This window comes from Leptopilina heterotoma, unplaced genomic scaffold (genome assembly GCF_015476425.1).
Source record: "Leptopilina heterotoma isolate Lh14 unplaced genomic scaffold, ASM1547642v1 Lhet_60, whole genome shotgun sequence".
Lineage (NCBI taxonomy): Eukaryota > Metazoa > Arthropoda > Insecta > Hymenoptera > Figitidae > Leptopilina > Leptopilina heterotoma.
The window spans coordinates 2,795,942-2,818,351 of record NW_025111138.1 but is presented as its reverse complement, the minus strand read 5'-3'; the positions used below and the strand labels follow the sequence as shown (position 1 = coordinate 2,818,351).

The 22,410-nt window shown below is 24.7% G+C and overlaps 1 protein-coding gene across 5 annotated transcripts in view; it reads left to right on the top strand.

The window, feature by feature from the left end:
• Positions 1–22,410, top strand: part of LOC122509299 (aryl hydrocarbon receptor protein 1) — a 222,712-nt gene that overhangs the window by 23,970 nt on the left and 176,332 nt on the right. For 3 of the 5 annotated variants that reach the window (XM_043623256.1, XM_043623255.1, XM_043623257.1), the window contains exon 1: positions 279–791. The exons of the other annotated variants lie outside the window; for them this stretch is intronic. In XM_043623256.1, coding sequence (XP_043479191.1) covers positions 640–791 — 152 coding nt within the window. In that variant the 5' untranslated portion in view covers positions 279–639. Of the gene's footprint in view, positions 1–278; positions 792–22,410 lie in introns of those variants that run through there. 5 annotated transcript variants of the gene reach the window in all.

Sequence of the window (22,410 nt, the reverse complement as noted above, 5' to 3'; positions counted from 1 at the left end):
AATTGTGTCTTTCAGGTTGTAATTAAACCTCAAGGATGTTTTCTAAAAGTTGAGTGATGATCATCAGTGGAGTAATTTGAACATAGTGATTCGTGAGAAACTGTTGAATATATTGAAAGTGATTCAACGTTTTTTGAAAATCTTGCTTAATTGTGTTGACCTTGGATTATTTGTGTGACTTTGGAACAACTGGCATGTTGAGGGTTGGAATTTAATTGTCAATCATATAGCGAATCTTGTTTATAGAATATCGTGATTGTGAATTATTTGAACGAGGATCAATTTAAGTATTCGGAGTTGTTTTTGGAGAATGACCTAATAGAGGAAGAGGCAGCTTTTGGTGCTGCAAGGGGCATAAAAATTTGCACGGTGTACGCGCTGGACAGAACCAGTTCGGGGCTGGGGATCCTCGGGGGTCCTGGAGGTGGCATCGTCGGCAGTGGCGGTGGTCCAGGGCTGGTTGGAATTTGTGGTAGCACGGCCACTGGTTCCCTGCAGACGCCTTCCGAATACGTTGTAACGGCTGCAGCTGCTGCGGCGGCGGCAGCAGCAGCAGCTGCTTCGGCATGCTATCCTCCAACTTCCGGGCTAGCTTTAACAGCCGCCCCTCACGCACAACCCCCGGAACTTGATCCCACGATGACGCCTACCTCCGCTCCACCCCCGGCTTCTGCTTCGGCCTCGGCTTCAACCCCGACATCGGCAATTCCGTCGGGTCCCAACAATCCTGTAGCCATGAGTCAGCTGGGAACTGTTTATGCTACAAAGAGAAGACGCCGCAATGGAAAGAGGTTTGTTTTATTGCAAAAGCTGTCTCTGATCTTCTGGCGCTGAATGCAAGTGTTTTCTGGGATAGACAAAGCATATTAGAAGATATGCTAAAACGGCAGTTAAAAACTAGTTTTTGATTGAGGGAATCATGTAGTGAAGATTTGACCTAATCAAATAGGTTTGGCCCAAAATGGCAACAACAAATAAATTTTGGTTTCTTAAATATCAACTAAATATTTTGTAGTCAAAAACCTGTCTCGGTGCAATATCGAAAAATTTGGATCAACAGAATGACACTAGTTTCTAATGCGGATCTTAGAAATTTCTTTTGGTATAGCATTTACCTTTCGTTGGAAGCCTATCTTCTTTTCTTTAGTTGCTATTTCAGAATGTATATAATCATCTCTTTAACTTGATCTGTATTTTATTGTCCAATAACTTTTCTTTGTCTCTTCATAACATCTTCTGCTTCTCTATAATGAACATAGTCCACAACTATGATGATCTATCATGGAAGCTGTTTTATGCTTCAGTCCCTATTTACTGCCAACATTTTTTTGAAATGTATTGGCTTCTCAAAGATCAATGCATCTTACGATGCTTTTGATAAATTTTTCCAAACGACTTAAAAGTTACTAACGAAGTTTGTTAAAAGATGTCTCTTTTTACACTGTTCTTAATCGTTTAATATTCTTGTTCTTACTTTCAAAAAAAATTCTTGTACACCAACGACTTTTTTCTCCTTTTCTTCAAATAACATGCAAAGAAATTAATTCTTTTTCATCTTAAGATGAATCTTAAGATGAAGAAGAAGATGAATTTTAAAATGAATATGAATTCTAATACCAGAAAAGAAAAGAAGAGGAAGAAAAGTAATTTGTCTCTTCATGCGTTGTAACGCATGAAGAGACAAATTACTTTTCTTCCTCTCCTTTTCTTTTCTTATTTGTTTCAATGAACAAACTATATTCTACACTCCACCCCATTGTCCTTCGTTTTCACCTCGGTTTTCACCTACTTAAAGGAAATCCCATTTCCTCTAATTATAAAGACATATCTTGATATGATTGGTATTCAACAATGCTAACAACCTGAAAATATATAAATATAATATATACGATCTAACGCATAAAGAAACTAATTCAATTTTCTTCGAGAGCTGAAAAATTGAAACTCTTTTCATCACCACAATGAATAATGAATACCAGTAGCTGGCAATCCTTTCTCTTCATACAAATATGCACAATTATGATGCATCAACGTGCACTGGAGGCCCAACAATACTCCCAGTCTCACGATGTAATAGCAGACCTTCCGTTTGAGAAACATATTCCATATTATCGCACATATATATATGCGTGTGTATATATGCTCTTTTACTCTGATCTCGTTTATCTTTCTCATTCGTTATGATTTATCACTTCGCAAAATACAACAACTTAAACAAGTTTATGTATCTAAGTACTATAAATTACTTTAAAATATTTCTAGATTGAATATATTAACATTATATACCCGTAAAATTAAACATATATCTGATAAATACAATACTATATATACTGTCTTGTCGTCTTTAGTTACACTTGCATTCAGTGTCTTCTTATCTAATAGCATTCTTTTTTTTATTAAACGAGATCATTTAGGATAAATATGTGTATAGTATACATATTTATTTATTTAATATAGTTAATATTTATTATTTATTTACTATTTATATATTTATATTTATATAGGTAAATAAATATATATGTAGGATAGTTTACACATGTAAATATAAAGTTTAACGTTTGTTGACGATGCTAAAAATCATAGTGCAACAAGTTGTCGTTCAATATTCGATACAAGAGAATTTATTTAAACTTATCGTGAGTGTGATATAATATTAGTCTGCTATCGATAATTTTACATGTTCGAGATATGTGTATATTGTGGGTGTATATATCTTATAACTTGTAAAAGTCATTAACTATTCTGGAGCATCTATGTATGTCTGATGCGGTTTAAAAAAAAGGATTGCAAGTTTTCTGCTATAGACATATAATAGTCTTTCGTTTCCGTATATACCAATAAGAAGTTGATAATTTATTAATACAGTGATTTAGATAGACTACTGCAGTTAGTAAGCTATAGAGTCGTTTTTTATGCAAAGTTCTTATTTATAAGTTAGTGGATTTTTATAACATGGTAGGCAATAATTTTCAGCAATGTAAATATTTAAATAAAACTGCACTGAGAAAGTATTATACTAAAATGAAATATTCTACATTTTAACATTTGAACCAAATTCACACAGAAAAAAATTATGATTGAATGAAATATTTAACGCAAATAAATTCTTTTTTTTACGGAAATAAAATTTTTAACTGAACGAAATAAATAATTTGAGCAAAATTTATTTGTAACAAATAAATTTGTGACTGTGAGGCAAATGTACCTTTTCTCTGAGTATATATATTCTGAAATTTTTGGTAACATTTGTATAGAAGTGGGCGGGATGAAAAATTAAATTCCTCGATGATGATAATAATAGAAATTGAGTCAATAGCGTTTCGAGGAACGATCGGTGTTAACTAACGCGCAAAATTATAGCTTCGTGAAAAACAGTCGTTCAACCAATCGAAAGAAATATGAAAGGCAACCGCGAGGTGAATTTTCAAAGTCTGATGGGTAACAAGGGATATTCTTTTCTCGTTGGGATGCAAGCTTAATGGAGTTTTAAGCGGTCTTTTGAGTCGCTTGAGTGGTCGCTGATAGGAGTGAGGTCCGTCGCTCGCTTTTGCTTCAGGCTGAAAGACAAGAGCAAGAAATTGAAGCGCGAGGAGGGGTTGTTTATTGAGGAGCTAAGTTATAAAATTCTCCCATTCACGTTGCGCAAACAATTCTCGGCGAAAAATAAAAATTAAAGTTGCCAACACGAAAAAAATGAAGGTTTCTTTATTAAAAAAGAAATTTAATTACCAATTTATACTAATTCTATAAATTGGTAATTTATTTTATTCGATTAATTTCGAGTTTGAAAGATTTCGATTTTGATAGATTTCGAGCTTTATAGATTTCGGTTTTTATAGATTTCGAGTTTGATAGATTTCGAGTTCAATAGATTTTGAATTTGACAATTTTCGAAGTTTTATTTTAATATTTCTGAGAATCTACATATAGTTTATAAATATATTGTGACTGTTTTTGAAAATCAGGGAATAAGCCAGGAATTTTATGCCAAACCGGGAATTTTTTCACCAAATTAAAAAAAGTTTTATTATTTTAATTTGTTTTAAAGAAATCGCTTTTTATTTCAATTTTGATAGATATTTATATACTAAATTTGAATTATTTAATTTAATTACTATCAAATATAATTAATTTGATAGTAAAAAATCAGTCACTGATTCAAGTATAGTATGTAAATTAATTTTTAAAAAATTATCGAATTAATAGAAATTTTGTGAAAATAATTAAATTCTTTTAAAGATTTTATTTAAATTTTTAGAAAATAATCAAGGGAAGTTAGTCACTGTAATTATAATTTTATTTTTAAAAATTTCTTCGCAATATATTCAATTACTTTCATAAATAGTAAAACTCATTGCAGAATTTCAATTATTTTTAATACAATTTTCAACAAATTCCTCGAAAAATGTAATTATTCTTAAAAATTTTATTAAAATTCGTCGAAAGAATTCAATTATTTCTAGAAACTTTAAAAAAATTCTTCTCAAGAATTCAATTATTTTCATAAATATCAAAATTCTTCAGATTTACTAAATTCTTTTGAATATTATTTTTAAAAAAAATTTTTCACAAGAATTCAATTATTTTCATAAATTTCCATAAAATTCTTCGCAGAAATTCAATTATGTTTAACATTTTTTTTTTAATTTTGCTTAAAATTTCAATTATTATTATAAATAATTAAATTGTTCTCCACAATTTAATTATTTTCAAAAATTTTAATGAAATTCTAATGCAAACATTTAATTATTTTCATAAATAATAACATTCTTTGGGAGGATTCAATTACTTTTATAAATAGTAAAATTTTTTGTAGAAATCCAATTAATATCGATACATTTTAATATAATTGAATTAATCAAATTTATAATTATAATTATGAACAGACAAAATTATTTTTAAAAAAAATGAAAAAATTCTTTGTTTAATTCAATTATTTTTCAAATTTTTAATTAAAATATTTAAAGAAACTCGCCAAAAGAATTTAATTATTCATAAAAACTATAATAAAAATTTGGTAGCCATTTGTAGATTTATTTATGTTCGAAATCAAATAAATTTTAATTTCATGAGAAAAAAAGACCGGGAAAAACTCGGGAAATAACCGGGAATTTTGTTGAACGAAAATAGTAGACACCCTGAAAAATATTTTGAAATCAATAGGTAGTGTGAAATTTCTTGAGATTGAGTAAGAGATGAAATTTATTTATTTTTTTTTTGAGTAGAGTGACAGGTAAATATTCGTTTACTTTTTTTTTGGTTTAATTGCAAAACATTTAAACACAGGTATTGTATGTATAGAATGTGAGTTGCAGGGAGATTTCGCGGATCGAGTTGTTTCCAAAAAATTTACCACGGTTCGCCAAATGTAGCGCCGTTCCTTCGCTAATGACAGCAGCTTCTATAATTTGGAGTTTTTGAGCGAACGGCCAAATTGCCAGCAGAGTCAAAGGGAGAGGGATTACTGTTATTACACTCGGCCACGAAGAACTCAGTCGTCGGAAACCTGATTATACTTTAGTCAGTTTCTCTCTTGACCTTCTCCGATTGTCAGCTTCACTTTGTATAAAAGAGCAAATGGGGGGTGTTTGCGCGAGCGCGGATTCGCTTTTCTCGGATTTCTTTTTATTTTTTTTTCTCGCCGCGATATTTTCTTACGCTTACACCAAAAGTCCAGGAACTTGATTTTTATTTGTGACGTCGATAAAGAGATGAGGAGCGAAGAAGTAATAGAGAAATATCATCCTTGGAACTTTAGTCCATTATGTTTACTTTGAAACAAAAAGCAGAAATGTTTCAAGGAATCGTGTTCTCTTTAATCTTCAAAGATTTATTGTTTGATCTTGTTTTCAGTTTAGTGCGCTTTGGAGGGAGAGTTTTTTTTCTTGATGATTTTAGATTGGTTGGAAATGTAGTTTTTGGAAAACTATTTTTTAAACTGGACTATTTTTTTACTATTTTCAATTTTCATACTTTTTTCAAACTATTTTTTTGACTTATCAAAAACAGGATGGATTTTAATTACAAATACTGGAAAAAATTAAATTTTTAGAACTGAATTAATTCAGAAATATTAATAAAATTCTTGTAAAAATTTCAATAATTTTCAAAAATTTTCCTTAATTTAATCATTTTTAATATCTACTATTTTAATCAAATTTTCCAAAAGAATTAAATTCCTTAAACAAAATTTTCATAAAATTTTACCCAAACATTTAATTATTTTCATAAATAATAGAATTCTTGGAAAAATTGCAATTATTTAAAAAATTTTCATTTATTATCATTAATTGTACAATATTTTTACAGAGATTCAATTATTTTCATAAATAATAAAGCTCATAGCAGAATTTCAATTTCAATTATTTTAAATACTAAAAATTTTATTAAAATTCGTCAATAGAATTAAATTATTTAAAAAATTTAATAAAATTTTTTTATTTAAAAAATTGTTTGATAAAATTGTTTATGAGAATTCAATTTTAAGAAATATTCAATTATTTAATAAATTATTTATTTTTGTATTTAAATAATTGAATTGTCGTAAAATTTTCTAATAAAAATTGATTTAAAAAGTTAATTTCAGTTAAAATTGTAAATAATAATTGAATATAAAATGAATGGATTTAAAAATTGTCAAAAACTATTTCAACCAAATTATTAAAAATAATCGAATTAAAGATTTTTAGTTTTAAATTTTAAAATATAATAATTGAATTGAAGATAATAATTTTGATGAAATTATAAATGATTGGAAAAATTCAATTATTCTCAAAAGTAATAGAATTCTTTGCGAAAATTCAATTATGTTAAAAAAATTTTTTAAAATTCTGGTGAAAATTTAAATTATCTTTATTAATAATAAAATTATTCTCCGAAATTCAATTATTTTCAAAAATTTTAATAAAATTCTTCGCAATAAACATTTAATTATTTTCATAAATAATAAAAATTCCACAGGAAATCAATTATTATTTACAAATTTTTCATAAATTTCTGCGCAATAATTCAATTATTTTAGTAAATAATAAATTTTTTTACAAGGATTCAATTATTTTCTTTAAAAAATAAATTTTTTTTTTTGGAATTCAATTATTTTCATTAAGAATAAAACTCATTGAAAAATTTCACTTAATTTTAATAGAATTCTAAATACATTCCTCGAAAAATGTAATTATTTAAAAAAATTTTATTGACATTCGTCAAAAGAATTCAATTATTATGTAAAAATTTGTTGATAAAATTCTTTGTTATTATTCAATTTTAAGAAACATTCAATTATTCAACAATATTATTTATTTTTGTAGTTAAATAATTAAATTCTCGTATAGAATTTTTTTATAAAAATTTATTTAAAAATGTATTTTAGTTAAAATTTGAAATAATAATTGAATAATAAAAGCATTGTACATGAACTTTTAGAAATAATTGAATTTGAAAATGTTTCAAATTAAAATCTTTGAAAATTTGAATATTTCTTACTTTTAACTAACAATTTTGTAGAATTAGTTTTTTAAAAACAGTTTAATTGTTTTTTTTTTTGAAATTATTTCAAGTTTTTATTTTTTAGTACATATTTAATTGAAATTTTATAAAATTGAATAATTTGAAAATTTTCAAAGAATTTTTTTAAAATTATTAAATATAATGGATTTATAGAAGAATTTTAGTTAAAAACACTAGAAAAAAATTTCAATTATTTTCTATACAATTTTAATCGAATTTCTCAAAAGTATTCAATTATTCTTAAAAATTATATTAAACTTCGTCGAAGGAATTCAATTATTGTAAAATTTGTTGATAAAATTCTTTATGAGAGTTGAATTTACTTTACTAAATTTAAAAAATCCAAAGAACAAAATTTTACATCTTTACTACTGAATTAAGAAATATTCAATTATTCAATAAATTTTCAATATTTTCAAAATAATTAATAAAATATTGTTTAAAAAAATTCAATTATTCAAACAAATTTTAATAAAAATTTTTAAAAAATTCGTCCCTAAGCATATAATTATTTTCATAAATAATAAAATTCTTCACTGGAATTCAATAAGTTTTAAAAATTTTTATAAAATACTTTATAAAAAGCCAATTGCAATTATTTCCATAAATAATAAGAATTTAACAAGAATTCAATTATTTACAAATTTTTTATAAATATCTTCTCAATAATTCAATTCTTTTCATAAAAGTTTTTATTTTTTAATCTATATTTAATTGTAGAATTTCTGAGTAATCGAAATTTCGTAAAATTGAATTGTAAACAAATGGATTTGAAAATTCTCAAAGAACTTTTTAAAAAACTATTAAAAATAATTGATTGAAAAAAGAATTTTATCAAAAAAATTCTAGAAAATAATAATTGAATTGAAATGATGAAGATAATTGTTAGAAAACATGAAGAAATCGATCACTCCGAGTCTTCGACTCGAAGTGATCGATTTCTTCATGTTTTCTAATATTATTATAAATTATTGAATTTAAAAAATGTTTGAAATCAGGGAAAAGTGAGGGTAAAACAAAAAAATTAAATTTTTGTGGTGACTCTTGAAGAAATGTTCTTGTTTTAATTCCTCTTATTTTAATATGTATAATTTTCCTCTCAAGATAAGAATAATTTTTTTAAGCGTTGAATTAATTTATTTGAAAAAATATTTAAAATATTTAAAAATTATTTGAATAGTAGGAAATGTTTTTGTTTATAGAGATTCCCTATAAATTTAGAGATCAATTATTTAGAGATGATGTATATGGAGAAAAAAAAGACGGAGAGAAAATAATTTTGGTGAAAGGGTCAATGGCATATCTTTCTGATAGGCCTGGAGCTGCGTTCCGCGAGTTTTGGCCCGATTAGTTCTTAAGTGATTAAGCTGCGCATCCTTATGGTTTTTTAACGCACATTTATAGCCTCGTAACGAACCCGTCTTTAGGTCTTCCAATCCAGTATTCACTCGGTCCGTACCTGCTTACTTCCCTTGGCTCGCTAACCTTGATGATCATCATCTTCTCGCAAAGATATCGTGTTTGAATTTATTTTGAAAAATTTAACTTTTAATGCTATTAATATTGCTGTTTTGAAATTTCCATTTGGCCGAATTCTTATTCTTTAACAGAAGTTAAAATTATCTTAAGTTATTTTATTTGACAAAAATTGTATTTGGAAAATACATTTAAAAATTTTATTTTTTTGGAAATTGAAACAAGTAAAAGTTTGTAAAAAAGGCGACAAATAGCCGAAAGTGTCTAAGTGATATAATAGTAAAAACTAACATTCAAAGTTTGAACCAACATTGATTGATCCTTACTTTTCGAAAGTGAGGCTAAAAATACATTGTCTTCAATAACTGGTTTAAAAAAAACTCCACATTTGATTGATATTATATTTGTTTTTTACACTTTTTTCAAATAGCGGTAATGTGGCATAGAAATACATAATTTTAGTGCTCCTATGGTTATAAATGATTTGCATATAGGTGGACGTAATCATAAGTTAAAGGTGTTATATAGCCGTTTTAGCCACACCCTTTAGAGCTACTGCTTCTTGGATATAAAAAAATTACAAAATAGATTTGAAAGAAAAAGGAAAAAATTAAGACGTATACAAGTATCTCTAACTAAGCACTTGTTAAATACTTTTTCCAATTAGCCATCGCCATCAGTAATAGTAATTATATATAATTTTCACAAACACAAGATTTCTCGGTGTAATTACATGTAAATTGTGGAATTATCTCTATAATTATAAAAATTCATTTGAAAAACCATAGCTTGTGAATGTTGCAAATTGATGAATGCCTTGTATATTTGAATGAAGCTTGTTATTCGAATTAGATTTTCAAATATGTAATATAGTTACCATAAAAAATGATGATTGTGATTGATGATCTAGAAGTGCGAGATGCGTCTCGTCATTATTATATACCTGTGCAGATAAGAATTTCATTTGAAAATGTATTTTAAATTCATTCACTTCCAACTTTTCGTTTAGAAAAATTTATTCACTGCAATAAGTGTATACGTTGAATAGTGTTGCACTTATGTTGCATCTAGCAGGGTTGCCACAGGTCAGGGAAATCAGGGAAAAGTCAGGGATTTTTTATTAAAAGTACTGAAAAAAAGAAATTTTTAGAATTCATAAAAAAATTCTGAATTTTGGTCTTTTTTGTTTGACTTATAAACAATGAATTTAACACGAATTCTAATAGAAAACCTTCAATTTTTCAAATTTCTGCCAATAATTTCTTTTTGAATAATATAATTAAAATTCTTGAAAATAATTGAATTTCGGAGAAGAATTCTATTACTTTTGAAAGTAATTGAATTTGTATTATAATAATAGAAATTCAATTACTTTCAAAAGTAATAGAATTCTTCTCCGAAATTCAATTATTTTCAAGAATTTTAATAAAATTCTTGGCAAAATTTCAATTATTTTCAAAAATTTTCTTCAATTCAATGATTTTAGATATTTACTATTTCAATAAAGTTCTGCAAAAGAATTCAATTATTCAAAAAATTTTTTAAAAAATTCAACGCAAATATTTAATTATTTTCATAAATAATAAATTTTTTACAGAGATTCAATTATTTACAATTTTTTTTTATAAATTTCTTCGGAATAATTCCATTATTTTCAAAAATAATAAACTTTTTTACAGAAATTCAATTATTTCCTCTAATAATGAAATTCTTTTTAGGCATTCAATTATTTTTAATACAATTTTAATTGAATTTCTCGAAAAATGTAATTATTCATAAGAATTTTATTACAATGAATTAAAAAATTTAACAATTTTCAAAAATTGTAGTAACATTTTTGGAAAAATTTTAATTGTTTTTAAAAATTTTTTTCAATTATATAGGTACTATTTTAATAAAATTTTCTAAAAGAATTCAATTGATTAAAAAAAAATTTGATAACATTCTTTGCAAATAGTTAATTATTTTCATAAGGAAAATAGAAATGTTACAGGAATTCAATTATGCACAAATTTTTTAAAAATTTCTTCACAATTATTCAGTTATTAACGAAAATAATAAAATATTTTACAGAGATTCAATTGTTTTCATAAATAGTACAATTTTTTTTAGGAATTCAATTATTTGCATAAATAATAAAACTCATGTCATAATTTCAATTTTTTTTAATACAAAAAATATTTTTAAAATTTGTCAAAAGAATTTAATTATTTAAAAATTTCTTGTTAAAATTCTTTGCGAAAATTCAATTTTTGAGGAACATTCAATTATTCAATAAATAATTAATTTTTGTATTTAAGTAATTGAATTCTCGTAGAATTTTTGAATAAAAAATGTTTTAGACAATGAATTTCAGTTAAAATTTTATATAATAATTGAATATTGAAAACATTATTACGTCAATTTTTATAAATAATTGAATTTTGAAAAGGTTTCTAATTATAATCTTTGAAAATCTGAATTTCTCGTACTTTAATATAAAATAATTTAATAATAATAATTTAATAAAATTTTCGAAAATAATTGAATTATTAAAAATTTTTTAAATAAAATTCTACGCAAATAGTTAATTATTTTCATAAGCATAATAAAAATTTCACAGGAATTCAATTATTTACAAATTTTTAATAAATTTCTGCGCAATAATTGAATTATTTTAGTAAACAATAAATTTTTTTACAGGGATTTAAATATGAATTTTAGATAAAATTTAAAAAAATAATTGAATATTAATAGGAATTTTTTAGAAGTAATTCAATTTTGAGAAGGTTTTAAATTAAAGTCTTTAAAAATTTAAATTTTTCATAATTTTAACTAACAATTCTGTAGAACTGATTTTTTTTGAAAAAGTTTAATTCAATTTTTTTTTCAAATTTTTATTTTCTAATATTTTTATTAAAGAATTTCCGAATAATAAAAATTTTGTAGAATTGAATAGAAAATAAATGGATTTTAAAATTCTCAAAGAACTTTTTCCAAGTTTATTAAAAGTAATAATTGATAAAAAGAAGAATTTTAGTTATAAATTCTAGAAAATAATAATTGAATTGAAATGGTGGGAATAATTTTGAAAAAGTTAGGGTAACAATATTTTTATAATATAGAATAATTATTTTATCACTCGGTTATCTTTAATCTTTATAAATGAAGATGTTCATGTTTTAAAACAATACTTTTATAAGTTGTTTAATTTCAAAAAGGTTTGAATTTGAATGTTTTGAAAAATTTTAATATAAGTGAATCAGTGTAAACGGAATGATAGTGAATTTAATATATAATTTACAGATGAATCATGTAAACATTTTTTGATGACACAGATATTTCTCTCCCTATGAACCGGAAGTTGGCATGCAATTAATTAAGTTGCATAATTTTTTTTTTAATAATTTAGAACTTGGGTATAATTGTTGAATGGGTATGATCTTTTTTTTTCTCTAAATTATGAGAGCCCATGAAAATGTAATGTATTTTAAACGTTAATGTACACATTATAAACCGCAACAGTGGTAGTTAGGTACAATCGATTTCGCAATTTCAACAGTAAACTTGTTGACTTGTAACATACAATTATAGAGTGAAGTTCGAAACAGGAAAAGAGGTGAATTGAATCGATCAAACTTTCGTTTTTAAATTATATTTTCGGTTTGTTGTGTGTTTCTTTTGGCAGAATTGGCGACTTATATCTTATTTGAAAATGAAGTAGAATATTGAAATTTTATTCGATCTGTCATTATCTGCATGTTAGGGAACAATTTCGAAAGGAAAATTCTCGAATTGAAGGACTCGAATTTATTGAGGGCAATTTATAAATTTTATAATTCTAAAAATGGTAGTAAGCTTATTTTGTTTTCAATTTTATAATTTAATTTCTGCTTTTATTTTTGTGTGAAGGAAAGTATGTACATAAAAATAATACATTTAAAGGCAGCAAACCAATTAAGTTTCTCCTTTTTACGACTTTATAGCATTTAATTTGCTGTTAACATTTTTTATTTACCGATAAAGTAAATTATGGTATTTAATTAGCATTTTCTGATTGAAATTCTTTTTTTTTTACTTCTTTTTGGTGTTTTTCTTCTTTTTTTTAAGTTAATTTTCTTCTAGAGCAGAGGAATAATTTTCTGTGAGGATTAAAAGGACATTATGTGTGAGAAAGCACTAGGAACAACTGATTTATCTGTGAAATCAAATACTTTGTTTTTTGTCGCTTCTTTTTTTGGAAAGGGGATTTTCAATCCTCGTGAAGTTACGATGGTATGAATAGAGCCATAACGAGGCGAAAAGTACAGGTGAATTTATGCCTCAGCAACGCGAAAGGGTCGAGTAGAGTCGTCGAGCGAGCAATAACGCGCGCAATGAAGAAACCTGGTATTCAGACGCCGTTGAAGGTACCAAAAGTTGTTGGTCTCATGCTCTTGTCTCGATTCTTCTTCTTTATTCTCTTACTCTTGGATTGTTATTATTATAGTTGAAAACGTAGATTCTGTGTCGATTTAAATTTCACAAAAAGTATTCAAAAAATATTCAAAAAAGTAATCAAAAAATGATTCAAAATTAGCTTCTTTTTAATTTTAAAACTTTGGGTTAAAAATTGTAATTTTTCGAATTTTGAATTTGCTTTTCAATATTCAATTAAAGTACATAATATGAAGAAATGTGACAAATATTATTGAAAAGTATCCAATTTCCGTATGTATGTATGTATTAATATTTATATGCGAGACAAAAGTTTTACAACTTTAAATGTCATAAGATAATCACAAATCATAGTTCCTTGCTTTTGTCATTTGTCATTCATTTGCCTTTCTTACGCTAAAGAAAGAGGTATATATGCATGCAGGTAAATACACACTGTGTGGGCCTCTTAGTAGGAGCACTCATTAATCAAGCGTATTTCTTTAAAGTGATTCTTGGAAACGATTTTTAAGTGCACAGTATGAATCAGGTCTAGGAGGTTCTTTTCATCAGTGAGCTCTCTTACTCATAATATTATGCGTCCATCCACAACAATTGTAATATATGAAATAAAATTTTATATTATATGGAATCGCAACAAATAGACCGTGGTAGGGCAAAAGGAAAAAATCGAATTAACACAGAAAAAAAAGAAACAACATAAATTTCATAAACATTGAAAATTTACTCCAAATTGGAATTTTCGAAGTTTGGAAACTTGTAAAATTATTCAAAATTTATACCTCAATTTATTCAAAATTATTCCCTTCTAAGGAAATAATTCCCAAACTTCAAAAATTCGAATTTCGTTTTTTTCAGCAAATTACCATCTAATAAATGCAAATCAGTTCCTTTTTTCTTTTTTTTTTTTAATTGTCAAACTGTTTATCAAACTAAAAAACAAAACAACTATTTATTAAAGAGCGACTCTTTAAATCCGAAGTAAAGAAAAGTCGTTCGCAGTAACTTAATTTGAAAATTTTCTTTTTTTAAAAATTAATTCCCTTTTTCGGAATAAAAATACCCTTTTTTTACGTAATGCTACATGAAAAAAAATTAGGTCCCTGAAGATGGCGCCGACGCTGAGCATCAAAAAACATTTTTTTCACGGAACTGAAAACAATTATAAATTTTCCGCAAAAGTTTTAAAAAAAAGTACTCTTAATAAGTTTTTATCTAGTAGAGGATTGGAAAAAAATGAAATTAATAAAAATTATATCAATAAAAATAAGAAAAAATAGTTTTCGATGCTAAATGTTGACGTCAACTTCTCGGACTAATTTTTCAGTTATTTTTTTCACTGAAAATCAGTTATTTTTAACTGATTCAGAAGTAAAAAGTAAGTCATAGATTGTCAGTTAAAAATATGATTTATACTCTCTAAATTTGAAGCAGTTGCAAATCATGGTTTTAACTCACATTCAGTGACTGACTTTTTGCTTCTTAATCAGTTAAAAATAACTGATTTTCAGTAAAAAAAAATAACCGAAAAATAAGTATTAATGCTTACTAATTTGAATTAATGATTTTCTTTTTTAATGATTTTCTTTTTCCTTTTGAATTAGTAAATTTCAATTTTCTGGAAACCTGGAAAAAAACCTGGAAAAGTCAGGGAATTTTGATTGGGCTCCTGGAAAATTATTGTTTTTTAATTCTGCTTATTCTTGAAATCTAATTTTACTTAAATATTTCATAATTAATTAAATTTTAAAAGAGTTGCGTTTACAATATTCATAAATAGATAAACTTCAAAAGGTTGTAATTTGAAATTTTGTAAAATTTCAATTTTGAATGAATTAATTAAATAAAAATTTCACAGGAATTCTATTATTTACAAAATCTTTATAAATAAATAATAATAAATAATAAATCTTTATCTTTCGATAAATAATCAAATTTTTTAAAGAGATTCAATTATTTTCCTTTATAATAAAACACATCGCAGAATTTCAATTATTTTTAATACAATTTTAAAGGAATTTCTTAAAAAATGTAATTATTCTTAAAAATTTTATTAAAATTCAACAAAGAAATTCAATTTCTTGAAAGAATTAAATTATTTTCAAAAATTTTAAGGAAATTCTTCCTAACAATTCAATTTTTTTCAAAATAATTTTAATAAAATCCTACGTAGAAATTTAATTAATTACAATAATTTATCAAAATTCAATTATTATCAATCTCTACTATTTCAATAAAATTTCACGAAAGAATTCAATTGTTTGAAAAGAAATTTTAATAAAATTTGTCTCAGGAGTTCAATTATTTTCAAAAGTATTTAAATTCTTCTGAGAAATTCAATAATTATGGTCAAAAGTTTAAAAAAATTCTCTTCAAAATTTCAATTATTTTTGGAAATAATTAAATTCCTCTCCAAAATTCAATTATTTTCAAAAATTTTAATAAAATTCTTGGCAAAATTTCAATTATTTTCAAAAACTTTTCTCAATTCAATCAAATTTTTTACAAAGATTCAATTATTTTTAATACAATTTTAATATAATTTCTCGAAAATTAAAATTATGCGTCAAAAGATTTTTAATTACCTATTTAAAAATTTGGTGATAAAATTCTTTATGAGAGTTCAATTTTAAAAAGCATTCAATTCTTTAATAAATTATTTATTTTTGTATTTAAATAATTGAATTCGCATAGAATTTTCTAATAATAATTTATTCAAATATGAATTTTAGTTAAAATTTTAGATAATAATTAAATATTAAACTCTCTAAATCTAAATTAGCAAAAATTTTTTCTAATTTTTAATTTGAAAAAAGTCAGTACTTTTTGTCTTTTGAATTAGCAGATTTTACTAATAAATAGTCGTTTCTACTAATTTAATAGAAAAATTTATTAATTCAAAAGCAAAAAGTCTAATTCCAAATAGTAAATATTTTTACTAATTCAAATTTAGAGAGAAAGTATTATAGCTTGAATTTTTAGAAATAATTGAATTTTGAAAAAGTTTCAAATTATAATCTTTCAAAGTTTGAATTTTGAAAAATTCAAACTTTGAAAGATTATAATTTACTTTTCACCGAAAATTGTGTAGATTTAATTTTTTTGAAAAAGTTTTATGGAACTTTTTTGAAATTATTTGAAGTTTTTATTTTCTAATATATATTTGATTAAAGAATTTCCGAATAATTGAGGAAATTTCGTAAAATTGAATTGTAAACAAAAAGATTCGAAAATTTTCAAAGAAATTTTTCAAAAATTATTAAAAATAAGTAATTAATTTAAATAAGAATAATTTTAGTTAAAAATTCTCGAAAACAATAATTGAATTTAAGAGATGAAAGTAATTTTGAATAATTTACAGTAACAATATTCTTATAATATTAAATAATGATTTTATCAGTCGGTAATTTTTAATTATTATAAGTTGTTTAATTTCAAAAAGGTTTGAATTTAAAATTTTTGAAAATTTTAATTCTTATGAAAAAGTTATAATGACTAATTATTTAATTTTGTAAAATATAAATGTAGTTTTAAAAACCTGGAAAAATTCTGTTTTTTAATCTGGAAAACCTGGAAAAGTCAGGGTATTTAAAATGAGCAAAAGCGTGGCAACCCTGTAGTAGAAATTTCTATTTAGGTATTAGTAAATTGTAATTTGCTGACTGACCTTTTGCTTTTGAATTAGTAAATTTTGCCAATGAATTAGTAGTAATTACAATTTTCTGATTGACTTTTGCATTTGAATTAGTAAATTTTTCTGATAAATTAATAAACATTACTATTTATTAGTAAAATATACTAATTAACTTTTAGCTTTTGTATTAGTCAATTTTACTAGTGAATAGTAATTTCTACGAATTTATTAGTAAAATTGACTAATGCAAAAGCAAAGAGTCAGTAAATATTTTTACTAATTCAAAATTTGAGAGTGCAAGACTATTTTTTATTGTGTAGAGTGAAGAAACAAAAAAAAATAATAGTAGTGCTATAATTTTGATTGGGTTCTAGTCGGAGTCCAGGCTGATTATAATTAGGCCCTGATTGGTTCAGTACATTTCTACATCAACAAAGAGAAAATTTCATTTGACGAAAATTGAGAATATTCAGGTACAGAATTAAATGTACAAGACGTAGAATTTAATGCAAATCGATGGTAGTTTAGCAATTTTCTTTTCCATTTTCATTTGTCTTTTTAGTATTGAGAGAAATGTTTTTTTTCCACGTCATTAGAATGTTCTAGATAGAGTCTACAATTGATGTCGACCCTGTTTCCCGTGATTGACCCTGTCTTTCAATATAAACTCACATTTACGTTCTTTGCACTTTAAACGTCGAGTTGAAATTGCTCGAGAGCGATTATTTTTTCTTACATCCCCCGCTAAAGTTTCTTTCCAATCTCGATGTATCTCACTTGTGCACATGTAAGTAATAGCTTACACATTGGAAGGAAAGAGACAGAATGAGACAGAAAGAGAAAGAGAGTGAGAGATGGCTCTTGTACTGAGAATCCCGGCGGACACGTCTGAGAAACCGATGATTAATCGAGAGTTGCATCCCTTCATTTTGCTGTCCGCTCGTTTCAGGTGAATTTGCATGTTTAGGATTGGAGATGCGAAGCGGTGCGCAAAACGTGAGGGAAAATGCCCGGTGATCTCGTAATAAACACAGGGTATCCAAATCCTCCCTCTGCCCCCGAGATCACCTCCCTTTCTCATTTTACATATTTACAAATACTCTAGCATGTGAAACAATAAGGGCAGTGTACACCTTCTGGCAGGTGTAATTTTACACGGCGAAACTAATATCTATTATGGGTTTTCAACATTTTTGCATAATTTCAATATTTTAGGTTTTGCTTCTTATTTTAATGGATTTAGGAAAAGTGGTTTATTTAGATTCTCACAGTCTAAATTTTCTTCGCATTTCCTGTTTTTTACGAATCTCTACAATTAAGTCAGTGAAATTTTATTCAAGGTCAGTTAAAAATTATTGAAATTTCAGTCATTTTTCACTGATTGGACTGATTGACTCGAACTAGGTGTGTAAATCCCTTAAAGGTCTGTAAATTTGCTTTAAGTCCGTAAAGTTCGTAATTTGATTGAGAAAAGACGAACAGTTGGTAAATTGTACGATACAATTTGGAAAATTTTAGAGAAATTACAAATGATTGCAGAAATCCAATTATTTTCAAAAGTAATCAAATTCTTCGCAAAAATTCAATTATGTTCAAAATTTTTTAAAAATTTATATGTCAAAATTTTAATTATTTTTAGAAATAATTAAATTACTCCTCAAAATTCAATTATTTTCAAAAATTTTAATAAAATTCTTAGCAAAATTTCAATTATTTTCAAAAATTTTCCTCAATTTAATGATTTTTAATATCTACTATTTTAATAAAATTTTCGAAAAGAATTCAATTATTTAAAATAAATTTAACAAAATTCTACGCAAACTTTTAATTATTTTTATAAAATAATAAAAATTTCACAGGAATTCAATTGCAGAATTTCAATTATTTTTAATATAATTTTATTCAAACTCCTCAATAAATGTAATTATTCTTAAAAATTTTATTAAAATTCGGCCAAAGAATTCAATTATTTAAGAATTTATTAATAAAATTCTTTATGAGAATTTAATTTTAAAATTGCCTTTGTGTATTTAAATAATTGAATTCTAGTAGTATTTTCTGATGAAAATCGATTTAAAAATGGATTTCAGTTAAAATTTTAGATTATAATTGAATTTTAATAACATTAGAGCGTAAATTTTTTTAGAAATAATTGAATTTTGAAAAGATTCCAAAATAAAATCTTTGAAAATCTGAATTTTTCATATTTTTAAATAATAATTCTGTGTTTTTATTTTCTAATATATATTTAATTGAAAAATTAACAAATATAGTTTAAATTTTGAAAAATTGAATTGTAAGCAAATGAATTTGAAAATTCCCAAAGAACTTTGTTAAAAATTATTAAAAACAATGCATTTATAGAAGAAATTTAGTTAAAAACACGAAATAGAAATTTAATTTTAGAACATTTATAAAATTTGGACAGAAATTCAATTATTTTCAAGAGTAATAATATTTTTCACAAAAATGAAATATTGTTCAAAAATAATAAAATTCTTCTTAGGGATTCAATTATTTTCACAAATAATAAAACTCATCGCAGAATTTTTATTATTTTTAATACAATTTTAAGCAAATTCCTCTAATAATGTAATTATTCTTCAAAATTTTATTAAAATTTTTATTAAAATTAAAATAAAAAAATTCGTCAAAAAAATTCTGTGATTTAAAAATTTGTCAAAAAATTCTTTATGGGAATTGAATTTTAAGAAAAATTCAATTATTCAATAAATTATTTATTTGTATTTAAATAATTGAATTCCAGTAAGAATTTTCTAATAAAAATTGATTTTTCAAATTCAGAGCGATTTAGTAATTTTTAATTGATTTTCAGTGGAATTATTACTTATTCAAATTGCGAGAATAGAGTCATTGATATTTTAGTGTAAATTTTACTGATCTGCAGTGGAATTGCACTGATTTAGGTTTAGCGAGTGTTACACTGACTTGAATCATTGAGTGACTTTTACTTTTAAAATCAGTAAGAATTTGCTGATTTGCTAGTTAAAAATCATAGTTTGAACTGAGAATCAGTGACTGACTTTTTGCTTCTGAATCAGTTGAAACTTCCTATTAGATAGATTTGTAGAAAGGGAAGAATCGTAAGGAAAGAGAATTTGGTCGATGGAAGAGAAGGAGTGAAATATCTTGATACATAAAGAATTTGCAAACTGGTAAAAAGTTCCATTTCTTTGTTTTTTGTTTTGTTCCATGGGCAGAAGCCACGACATAGCTTAAGGGCATGCGCGTCAGAACGGTCGGTACCTTCTTACCCCACTACCAATCTCAGTTCACGAGCGTATCATTACCCCGCCCAGTGGCTAGCTCGGAAGATTACACGTCTGCGCCTGAGTTCAGCATAGTCGAGTCTGTTCAATTCGGTCTTAACCCACTGAAATCGGTAAGAATCACTCGCAAAGACTCTACTACTTGCGTGGGTCTCGCACTCGAACAAGACGAGTAGTAGTAACAACCTCAGTGTGGTGAGACAAGTAGTAATCGTCTTATATCCCTTATTCGAACTGCCAATGTACGCTGCGACAAATAATGACGAATCGATTAATTTGTCAGTCAGGCAAATTTTATTTTCTATCACATTTTTTCTAAGGTTGGCAAATTGAGGCAAAAAAAAACGTATCAAAATTCTTGCTGTGCAACAAAATATTTTATTTTAACCAAATAAAATTTATTCAAAGCAAATAAAATTTATCTGAAGCAAATAAAATTTATTCAAACCAAATAAAATTCATCCGAAGCAAATAAAGTTTATTCAAACCAAATAAAATTCATCCGAAGCAAATAAAGTTTATTCAAACCAAATATAATTTATCCGAAGCAAATAAAATTTATTCGAACTAAGTACAATTTATTCGAAGCAAATAATATTTATTGATACCAAATAAAATTTTTTAACATTGAATAAAATTTTTATTCGGATCAAATAAAATTTATTCGAACTAAGTAAAATTTATTTGAACCAAATGAAATTGTTTCTGAGCAAAAATAAAAATTTTATTCGAATCAAATAAAATTTATTTCAACAAAATAAAATTGTTGTTGAGCAAAAATAAAATTTTTATTCGAACCAAATAAAATTTATTCAAATTGAATAAAATTTATTTGAAACAAATAAAATTTATTCGAAGAAAATAAAACTTATTCGGAGCAAATAAAATTTATTTGAAATTTTGAACGTCAAATAAACTGATTTTTGAGCAAAAATATTTTTTATTTGAACTGACTACAATTTATTGGAATCAAATAAAATTTATGAAAATGAAAAAAAAATTTGTTGCGAACCAAATAAAATTTAGTCGAACAAAGTAAAATTTAGTTAAACAAATAAAATTTATTTGAAAACCAAATAAAATTGTTGTTAAACAATAAAAAAATTTTCATTCGAACCAAATAAAATTTATTCAAATTGTATAAAATTTTTATTTGAATCAAATAAAATTTATTCCAAGAAAATAAAATTTATTCGGAGTTAATAAAATTTATTTGATATTTTGAACCAAATAAAATCTTTTTGAGCAAAAATAATTTTTATTTGAACTGACTGCAATTTATTGGAGTCATACAAAATTTATGAAAATGAAATAAAATTTTTTGTTAACCAAATAAAATTTATTCACAGAAAATAAAATTTTGTTGAAGCAAATACCATTTATTTGAATCAAATAAATTTGTTTTTGAGCAAAAATAAAATTTTTATTTGAAGGGAATATTATTTACTGGACCCAAATAAAATTTATTGAAACCAAATCAAATTTATTGGAACTGAATAAAATTGTTATTCAAAGCAAATAAAATTTAGTCGAACAAAGTAAAATTTAGTTGAACAAATAAAATTTATTTGAACAAAATAAAATTGTTGTTGAGCAAAAGTAAAATTTTTATTCGAACCAAATTTATTCGAAGCAAATAAAAATTACTTGAACCAAATAAAATTGTTTTTAAGCAAAAATAAAATTTTTTATTTGAACAAAATAAAATTTATTCGATGCAAAAATAATTTTTAAGCAAAAATAAAATTTATTCGATGCAAATAAAATGTATTCGAACTAAGTAAAATTTATCTGAACTAAATAAAACTTTTGTCGATCAAAAATAAAATTTTTATTTGAACCGAATATAATTTATGGAAGCGAGAAATTTATTGAAACCAAATAAAATTTGTTGCATTCAAATAAGATTTATTTGTAACGAATATAAATTTCTATTTGGCTCTAAGACCTTTTCTCTGGATATTTATGTAAAATTTATAGTCGTTATTTATTTACTTTCATTATTAATTAGCTAATTATAAATAAACCGATAATTATATATGCAATTGGCATTTAATTTGATATGTTAAACAAATTTTTTTGTACTCG